The sequence below is a fragment of the Diaphorina citri genome, unplaced genomic scaffold (assembly GCF_000475195.1).
Source record: "Diaphorina citri unplaced genomic scaffold, Diaci psyllid genome assembly version 1.1 scaffold1628, whole genome shotgun sequence".
Lineage (NCBI taxonomy): Eukaryota > Metazoa > Arthropoda > Insecta > Hemiptera > Psyllidae > Diaphorina > Diaphorina citri.
In genome coordinates this window covers 1-10,788 of record NW_007379054.1, presented here as the reverse complement: position 1 = coordinate 10,788, position 10,788 = coordinate 1, and the positions used below count along the sequence as shown (strand labels likewise).

The following is a 10,788-nucleotide window of genomic DNA, read 5'->3' as shown; positions in this document are numbered from 1 at the left end:
CTATAAAATAACGGTAAGCCATTATCTATTTGAGGTGTCTTATATGATCTAGTTTAATAATAATATTGAAGAAGTTTCTAAGTTAAGGTGCGGAACGTATCCGTGAGCAATAGACTGTAGTCTTCGCGATTCTGGACGGTGCTGGTTCAATCCCGGGTCACGGCGGAAAGTTTCTAACCAAACTATTCCGATTTCTTGGATAGGCATGGATGTAAAAGAATGTGCCTTGAAGTAATGCGAAACCGGTGCCGAGGTACAATCTTGGAGAAAAAAAAGTCTCCTCTTCTCTTTTGTCTAATTTCACTCCTTTCCCCCACAGTTCTCTCCTCTCCGAGAGCACGATCTGGTCGTACATCATTCAGCTGACCGGGGCACTGCGTGTGATTCACTCATCGGGTCTAGCCTGTCGCTGTCTGGACCCGTCCAAAGTCCTACTGACCGGCCTGAGCAAGTCTCGGCTTAGACTGAGCGGGGTGTGTGTGTCCGATGTACTCACGTTCGATCCGTCGCAGAGCAACCCGCACAGTATGATAGCCGCCTACCAGGTCAGTGGTACTGGGTTCGATCCCTTAAAAAAAAACGATGAGTGTTCCACCGCCGTTTTTATTTTGTAGCAATGGAACAACTGCTACATTAGACGCATGTGGCCTGTGTCGTAGCATGTCCATCCCGTAGTATGCCTCTCATCAGATGGGCGAGAAGAGACACAATACTTCCCATTTAGGTGCTGGGTCAACACGAGAACACCAGAAAGTAACCCGTTGAAATATTTGCAATCGAAAAACGAGTACAAATTTTTGTCGATGGTGGGAATTCGAACCCGGGACCTTCTGCATGGCAAGCAAGCGCGTTACCACTGGACCAACTTAACTCACCAAGAAGGAGTACTTCAATAGTGCACGCACTGACTGATTTGGAGAACATCTATAGATACTTACACATTTTGTATTTGGTAGGTGTTGAAAAATGATCATTTTTATAACATTTACATGCCATTTAACTACAAAAATAAATAAAAATGCCGTTTTCTTGGGTTTACTTTAAAAAAAAAAGTAGGGAATATACGATTAAGTAATTATAAATAAGTAGAGCATCTTTCATTCGAAAATGAGCTTTTCCCATTTTTGGAATCCTGACGCAGCTCTCTACAATGAAGTGAAAAACGATGAAATCCCTAAAAATAGCACCACAATTTTAATTTTTGCGTTCAGGGAGGATCGCGTCGCCAAAAAACCGTTTTGCAAAATCGTTGATAAGCGGTATTGTTCTTGCAGGGACGACGGAAAGGTTTAGGGTGCCTTTGTATAATCAATATGGAAAGCTTTGAGCTTATAGTGAGAGAGTAGGGTGTGCAATGTAAGGGGTGGGATATATTTTAGAATACAGGTGTATAATATTTTAGATACAGGTGTGCCATGTGAGCAAAAATGTAAAATATAGGCAATGAGCATATTTTTTTTTTTTTATTTATTCGTGCTTGCATACTGGCGCTACCTAGCGGACGAAAAAAACAACTGCGTAAAGTCTGACGTCACACATTTTTGAATTTTTGCATTGGAATGGAAAATAAAAATTGAATTTTACAGTTATTTTTTCTGAGTTTTGACCTCGGATTTGAATTTTTCCCAACTTTTTACATGGGAATCGACCATTTATTTATAATTTTTACCCATTTGCAACTGCTCCATTTATCTAAGTTCACTAAAATAGAGTAATGTTCAATCTAGTCAATAGATAGAAGGTAGCTATTTCAATATTAGCCCAAGACAAGATAAATATTAGGAATAGAGATCTGATAAAGTTAAGACTTAAACAGCTCCCTACCCCTATATCCTAGGTAGGAAATACTCTGTCTAAATGGTTGAATACCCTATCCTAAGTAAATACCCTCTCTATAAATAGTTGAATTTACAAAGTAAATTTCCAACACTATAGTAACTAGTAAGTAAATAAAATACACACTCAGATATCTACCCATTCAAAAGCTACCAGTGATAAAAACTCTTCTCTCTCTCTCTCTCCTTGATAAACTCCTAAATCAAGATCAATATTATCCTTGCAAATTACATCCGTGATAGTAGGTAAAGTTCGCATAAAGTTTACCAAGTCATTTCCCTGGCGTATCAATATCAAACTAAAATTAGAACATAAAGTTATGTATAGTCCGATTCATGAGAGAAGGTAGAAACTGGAAAATTAAGTTAATTATAGTCCAATTTGTTAAAAAAAGTCAGCAACTACAACTTAAAATTAACTACTATAGTCCAACTTATGAGAGAAGTCAGGAAAATTGCGCTGTTACCAAATTATTATTTAATTTTAATGGACCAATCCAATTCCAACAGTTCCCACAGATAAACAATATTTGAAAGTTTGAAACCAAACTGACTTCTTTGCAAAACTATTCAGTAGGTTAACAACATTATTTGAGTCCAAAAATTCATTGACTTCTTTACAAAAAACTATTAAATAGGTTAACAACATTATTTGAGTCCAAACATTGACTTCTTTATAAAACTATTGAATAATTTAACATTGTTTGAACCCAAACACTGACTTCTTTACAAAACTATGGAATAATTTAAGATTATTTGACCCCAAACACTTAGAACATAAAGTTATGTATAGTCCGATTCATGAGAGAAGGTAGAAACTGGAAAATTAAGTTAATTATAGTCCAATTTGTTAAAAAAGTCAGCAACTACAATTTAAAAATTTTAAAATTAACTACTATAGTCCAACTTATGAGAGAAGTCAGGAAAATTGCGCTGTTACCAAATTATTATTTAATTTTAATGGACCAATCAAATTCCAACGGTTCCCACAAATAAACAATATTTGAAAGTTTGAAACCAAACTGACTTCTTTGCAAAACTATTCAATAGGTTAACAACATTATTTGAGTCCAAACATTGACTTCTTTCAAAAATCACACAATAACAAAAGACTAGCTAAAGCAGAAAATCGTAGGAATAGTAAGAGAGTAGGAAAATATAGAGCATGAAAGTTCTAACCTATAATTATGTAGTGCACAGAGCATAGTGAGTAGTAAAAATCACAACTCCGTGAGAAAACTTTCCTTAGCGCCCCCCTCCCCCATTCTGAGACCCAACCTGCAATTACGTGTGGTAGGACTGGCGGGTACCGGCATTAGGCGCTGAGGAAACAAAACAGCCTATCACTAAAAACACTGCTTGGCTGTGAACTTTTTTTCGAATCCAAAATAAGTAGAGCATCTTTCATTCGAAAATGGGCTTTTCCCATTTTTGGAATCCTGACGCAGCTCTCTACAATGAAGTGAAAAACGATGAAATCCCTAAAAATAGCACCAAAATTTTAATTTTTGGGTTCAGGGAGGATTGCGTCGCCAAAAAACCGTTTTGCAAAATCGTTTGATAAGGTTTGTATAATCAAAGAGGGAGGGCAGTACTGTAATTCCCTTCGGGTCAAATATGTATGGGGATGAGTGATTTTTGTTTTGAATAGCATTCCCTCCCTCCCCCTTCCTTCCTCTTCCTCCCCACCCTCCTAATATACAGGATGGCAGATAACAACCAACTTTCAGACATGTCAATGGAAATCTCATCTGAACGTCACGTCATCAGTATTTGTGCCATTTTTTGCCTTTCATTCAAATTGTAAAGGCCAATTTTACCATCACAGGGGGAGAACTTCATCCTGAACAGATAAGGTTCGTTCTCGGAACGGCTGGCTTTCTCCTATCTCTTATTCTGTTTATCTACGCTTTCGGGACGATAAGACCTCAGCAGAATTTACAAGGAACGGCTGACTTTCACCTATTTTGGCCCTCCTTCTCTTTACTGTTTCGGGACGATAAGGCCTCAAAAATTAGTAGGATAGAGGGAAACTTAACTCCTTCAAGTCTGATATTATTGTCGTTAAAGTGAAGGGAGAAGACAGGATTTGAGGGAATGGTCCCAATGGACAGGATTTGAGAAAGAGAGCCAAAAGCAAAATGGAATTTCAAGGTTTTTCGGCATGTCCTTTGCAAAAAAAATGATGAATTTGTGAAGATTTTGAGTCACCCTGAGTACACACTTGTAATATTGAATTTCCAGCACCGGTAACAGAATACTATTCCAAGCTTGTTTGTATAGGAGCTTGAATATAATTGAGTAGTGTGGGTGTTCATACTCGACTACCGAGTAGAAGGTCCTTGATTCGATCATCATATAACACAATACTATTCCAAGCTTGTTTGTATAGGAGCTTGAATATAATTGGCTAGTGTGGGTGTTCATACTCGACTACAGAGTAGGAGGTCCTTGGTTCGATCATGATACAGGATGCTGACAATATACCTACTTGTAAGCTATCTGGGTATTTCCTTATAATTAAAAAGAGTTTCAAGCAGGAAAAACAAGAAGAAGAAGAAGAAGAAGAAGAAGAAGAAGAAGAAGAAATAATTAGCTGCTAGAACTCCAAAATGCAATTTTAATTGTCAGACTGAACTGAAATCTATGGTTTTCTTGTGAACAACTAGTCTGGAATTTCTGGGGTAGTTCATTTATGTTTTCTCCAAATGACCAAAATCAGCATTTTCTTTTAATTTTTTTCCATTTTTAATGGATGGACCTTTCCCTCCTCATGTCTTATTATACCTACTGTTCTCATTCTCATTATCCCTTTTCTATTTTTCTCAGAAAATGTCATTCTGAATTCTAAAAAGTCAGCGTTCATTAAAATTTATATCATCCTTGAGTTTCTTCTTCTTCTTTTGCTTCTTTTTTCAGCGGACGGGTGCGTAGGTAGCGTTAACATCTGAACGCGATTTTCTTGTTACCATCCTGTATTGGGGTTCCAGAATATCGACTTAGGTAACACCTTGTATGTAAATATAGTACAGTACCTTGGTGCATAGGGCCATGGGGGTATGAATAAATTAATCAAAACAACACACACAGAATATCGAGTCAGCTAAATTATAATTCATGCACAATATTGCTTCCAGAAGAACGAATTCTCTCTCTCTCTCTCTCTCTCCATGTCAGACCAGTAAAAGAAAATCGACAGAGAGAGAGAGAAAAAAGGAAGAAAAAAGAGAGAGAGAGAGAGAGAGAGAGAGAGAGAGAGAGAGAGGTGAAATGAAAACAACCAGAGAGTTACCTGTAAGAGCAAACTCATCCCCTTCTTTTCTCTCTCTCTCTTCCTCTCTATTTCCTTCTCTCTCACACACATCATCATGTTTCAGAGAAGCAACAAATGATTACCGCTATGTTATGTGTGAACTAAGAGAGAGAGAGAGAAAGAGAGAGAGAGAGGGAGTAGGTAACTGATGAAGTAAGGTAGGAGGTATAGAGAGAGGGAGGTAAATAATAATGTAGGTATGATTGTGTTATCAAATGTTCTAATCCGCTCCTCTCTCTCTCTCTCTCACTCCCCTCCCTCTCTTCTTTCACCCCTCCTTTTGCTTCTCCTCCTTCTCTTCTATTTTCTTCTCTTTTTTTATCTCCTATATTAAATATAATACAACAAATTTTGTTGTATTCCAATGATCACACTGAAATTCGATTTGTATGAACGCCGTTCAATTATTGCGTAGGCAATATGCAAGACAAGAAATTTAGTGGAGATGGAAGAATGCATACCAATTATAAATAGGTAGGTAAACCTAGAACTTAGGTATTGTGAAATACCTACCTTGAAAATATTGTAAGACTTTATACACTATGAAAAATTGATAGCTCGTCAAATATAGGTACCATACAATTATTAGGAGAGGGAACCCTGATTTGACTAAAGAAATTAAAATCTAGTCATTGAAAAATATTTATTAGACCCCTACCTATTAGTTTACCATTAATTTGTCCTTAACCAAACTTTATTGAATTCAAAAGACAAGTTTCGGCCTAATACCTACTCCAAAAACACGAAAACTTTGACTTTCCTTCACATTGAATTTCCTTTGAAACTTCTTACATTATAAACCTCTCGACAACTTCTGATGTGCTTATTTTCCACCTGTTTTAATCTGCACAATGGCAAGTTCATTGAGTCGTGTAATATGTAAACATTACCTACCTGGTACCAGGGCCGCATTTAGTGGGGGCCAAACGAGGATCTGCGCGAGAAACAGTTGAGAGACAACGAGGTAGAAAACAGACATGACTGGAAACAACTGACAAGAAACGTCCCGTTTGAGTGGGATTAAAGACGAAGTGAAAGAAGAAGAAGAAGAAGAAGAAGAAGAAGAAGAAGAAGAAGGAGAAGTTGAAGAAGAAGAAGAAGAAGAAGGAGAAGAAGAAGAAGGAGAAGGAGAAGTAGAAGAAGGAGAAGGAAAAGTAGAAGAAGAAGAAGAAGAAGAAGAAGGAGAAGAAGAAGAAGAAGGAGAAGAAAGTAGAAGAAGGAGAAGAAGAAGAAGAAGGAGAAGTAGAAGAAGGAGAAGGAAAAGTAGAAGAAGAAGGAGGAGAAGAAGAAGAAGAAGGAGAAGAAGGAGAAGAAGAAGGAGAAGTAGAAGAAGGAGAAGGAAAAGTAGAAGAAGAAGGAGGAGAAGAAGAAGAAGAAGGAGAAGAAGGAGAAGGAGAAGGAGAAGTAGAAGAAGGAGAAGGAAAAGTAGAAGAAGAAGGAGGAGAAGAAGAAGAAGAAGGAGAAGAAGGAGAAGAAGAAGAAAGAAGGGGGCCCGTACCCTTAATTTTTGCTACTTCACTATGGGGCGGATTCGGAAAACTTGGAGCATCCCAACCCTATTCATCAGTGTTTGGGTTCTTGGACCCCCCTCAATAAAATCATGGAAATCATGGATACGGCCCTGCCTAATACCTACCTAAATACCTAGTGGTGTTGACAATATACACAAATCCTCCCATGTAGTCTCTCTGTACTTTTTTATTTTTTCAACTATAAACTATAAAATTATGAAAAAAGTAACTATGGCTATTCATAAAATATTTTTAAATGATAAAATTATGTACAAAGAAATGTTCACAGTGGGATTCGAACCCCTCCCCACCCGCTCGGCAGTTTGTCAAAGATCACACTCCTTACCACTGTGACACTCCGACTTTTGACTCTACGTAGTACAAAACTTCCTTATTAATTAACTCGAGCGATAATTTAGAATTTTTCCCCTAAAAATCACTCTTTTATCAAATTTAAGGCTGAAGGGGCCCTTTGGGGGCCTTGAAAATATGAAAAGGCACACCTACCACTCACGAGAAAAAAAATGAGCCATCAACCATCAAAATCGGTCCAGTGGTTTAGGCTGTAGAGCGGTCAACGTCAAAGAAGAAGCGGAAGCGGAAGCAGAAGCAGAAGCAGCAGCAGCAGCAGAAAATGATGAAAAATTTGACGTTTTTCAAAGTCAAATATCTCCGGCTAAACTTAACCGATTTTGATGATTTTTTTTTCAACGTGGTCTCCTTTCATGCCCGAACACACACACGCAATCCGTTTTCTTCCATCATTTGTAGTTATCTGTCTACAACTACCTGAAAACGGCTACTTTCCCTGTCGCGTATAATATCTCTAGTAGCGCGGTCAAACTTTCTTGACTTGGCGGGGCGGAGCGCTACCGCGCTCCTTAATATGGAAAGCTTTGGGCTTATAGTGAGAGAGTAGGGTGTGCAATGTAAGGGTTGGGATATGAATAATGTACCTGTCTGAAATTATTTACCTGCCTTAACAGGCTGGTGGTGCTGAAGTGCGTGTTTTAAGTTATTTTTGGTAGAAATCTAGAGATGACTTTTAAACGCGGCATTCGCTGTTCAGCCTGTTCTGATTCTAACATCTGATATGTAGGTAACTGCTATAAGGTTTTTCGTGACGGAGGTTTTATACCAGCAATTTTCAACGAGCGAACCGTGGGCCACATGTGATCAATCAGACCACCATTTTCGTGGCCCGCGGAGCCTTTAGGGTGGGGGGGGGTCCCGTTGGGTCGACTCTGTAGTGTAGAAGATGAAGCTCAACATTTTACCACCCTGTATAATTTTAGATACAGGTGTGCCATGTAAGCAAAAATGTAAAATATAGGCAATGAGCATATTTTTTATTATTATTTTTCAATATTAGATCATTTATCATGGAAAGTTTTGTTACATACTCGTTTCTCCCTTTACGACTATCTCTCTCTCTCTCTCTCTCTCTCTCTCTCTCTCTCTCTCTCTCTCTCTCTCTCTCTCTCTCTCTCTCCTGTGTGAACAATGGATCCTTTTTTTCGATACCAATGATGGTTTTTTTTAGAAGAGATAGAGAGAGAAAGGGGGAAGAGGAATGAGATAGAGGGTGAAAAAGAGAGGACGAAGAGCGAGAGGGAGAGAGAGAGAAAAGTAAGGAAGGAGAGAAAGGGAGGAAGATGTAAAGGGAAGTCGGAACGGCTGGCTTTCTCCTATCCTGTCTTCCTTCTCCCTTCGATTTCGGGACGATAAGACCATAGCAGTTACAGTACTCTCTGTCAAACCTCTTAAAAAAATAATAATAATAAAAAAAAAATAATAATAATTCCACCCCACTGTCTCTCTGTTCCCAGGAGGTGTCCATCTTCATTTTCGAAAAGAAAATGGCGGAAAAGCTGCACAAGCCAAAGCGAAAAGAAACAGTCACCGAAATTCTGCGTCTGGGAGTGAAACAGCTCGAGGTGTATCGACACCCCAAGATCCTCTCGGTGTTGCATCCAATAGAAGAATGCCCCGACGCCCTGGCCTTCGCTACAGAACCAGTCTACGCGTCGCTAGCCTCCATCTTGGCCTTCCAGGAAAGCCCCGCCCCCAACCATTCGACCAATCCCGTGACAGGAGGGTCCGGCTCGTCACCGCCTCCAGCCAACCAGAGCGCGTCTCGGCCCACGCATGCGCGCGAGTATCATTTCCTGGACATTGAAATCAAATACGGGGTGGCTCAGGTAAGCAGTGATTTTTTTTTCTTTTTTTTACGACCCTGACCTACCTCCTGATACCTGCTACATAATTATGTATTAATGTTTTTGTATTGTAGGTAGATAGCTCAGAATTTACCTACCTATACGTACCTAGTACCTACCTACCTAGTTCAGTTGCATTTTGTATATAATTAATTCCCGTACCTACCTACATACCTACCTACCAAAGAATGTATATATGTATTTGAATAATTTGATACGTATGAAGAAATTGAAGACGTAATGTGAGAGAGATGACATTAAATCAGCTGAAGAAAAACGTGACAGTGATACGTATGAAGAAATTGAAGACGTAATGTGAGAGAGATGACATTAAATCAGCTGAAGAAAAACGTGACAGCTCTCTCTCTCTCTCTCTCTCTCTCTCGCACTCACTTACTTACTCATTCAAATTAAATAAAATCCAATTACACAAGACAAGGATGGAAGTCATTTTGAGAAAGTGAGAAACGTCTCACTTTCTTCCTGTCTCTCTCTCTCTCTCTCTCTCTTCTTTCAGAAGTTCCTGGAAGGAAAATAATTACCATATCATTAAGATTTTAACTTCAATTGAGAGAGAGAGAGAGAGAGAGAGAGAGAGAGAGAGAGAGAGAGAGAGAGAGAGAGAGAGATTCAATAGAGAGAGAGAGAGAGAGAGAGAGAGAGAGAGAGAGAGAGAGAGAGAGAGAGAGCGAGCGAGAGAGAGAGAAATGAAGATAGAGACTTGTCTATTTGTCTTCTCTTTCCGTCTATCTTCTGGTGTTCATTAATATCTTTCTCTTTCCCCTCTTTCTCTCTCTTCCCTCTCTTCCTTACTCATATTTTAATTATTCTTTTTACGCTCTCTTTTTCTCCAATTTCATCCTCCCTTACTCTTAAAGAAGCTAGAAAACAAGAAAAATCTGGTACAAACATCGCATCACGAAAAAAAAAAAAAAAAATAAAAAAAGAAAGAAAAAAAAAAAAAATTGGTAAAAAAACCGCAAAAAGAAAAAAAAAAAAAAAAAAAAAAACAATACCTACTTTCATTACTAGTATAGCTCGCTATACTGTAGTAATAGAAAGTAAAAAAGTTAATGGAAAACAAAAGAAAATTATTTTGTCCTTTATTTTGAGGAAGAATTGAGAGATTCTTGACCTACATATTTGAGGTAGCATTGTAAAACCACCTAATTTCTAATTTCCCAGGGAGAGGAAGCATTAGTTTTGCATTTAAAAAAATAATCTTCTCAATGTCTCTAAAAAATGTAAACGCCCCCCACCCCCCCCCTTTATATTCTTTTCTCGAAAAATTTTGTGAAAGTCATAAAAAAAAAACCCCCCCCCCCCCCCCCCCCTTTATATTCTTTTCTCGAGACAAGAGTAAATTCCAAAAATTAATTTAAAATCCGAAGGGGTTCTATTCAAGAGGGTCCTGAATACGAAAAATGAATTTTGAGTAACACCTAACACAGTTTTTACAAAAATCGTGCATCTTTGAGATATCAACATGATTTTTCAATGATAATATTCTCGCATTAGAAAATCCGTTTCAGAGAGAGAGAAGACCTAAGCAGGTTTTGGGACGGATTACCATTTATTCAGATTCATTTATTATTAAAGAATTGAAGTTGCATTTTAAAGTGCTATTAAAGAAGTAGGTTGAAAAAAAAGGTTGAGTGCGAAGGGCATCCGCTCGTAGGGCTGATTGAGGCGGACGAAAAACACCCACCCCGTCTGTACACGGGAAAAGGCGAAGAAAAAGAAGATTTGAAGGACAAGAAATAACAAAGAAAAGGCAAAACTATTGCCGAGGACAATCTCCGCCATTCAAAAAGAATACCAAGCCTTTTCGCATACAAGTCTTCATTCACGAAATTCATTAGCAGAATAAAAGCACGATAAATCTTCTCGTTGAAAGCTCAAACGTTTTC

General features: G+C 38.3%; 1 protein-coding gene across 1 annotated transcript in view; it reads left to right on the top strand.

Moving 5' to 3' along the window:
* LOC103516651 (SCY1-like protein 2) overlaps positions 1-8,860 on the top strand; it is a gene marked incomplete at its 3' end in the record, with an annotated part of 67,294 nt that extends 58,434 nt beyond the window's left edge. The window contains exon 2 of the mRNA XM_008481633.1: positions 8,489-8,860. Within this exon, the coding sequence (XP_008479855.1) occupies positions 8,489-8,860 (372 nt within the window). The remainder of the gene's footprint in view (positions 1-8,488) is intronic.
* Between the last annotated feature and the right edge of the window lie 1,928 nt (positions 8,861-10,788).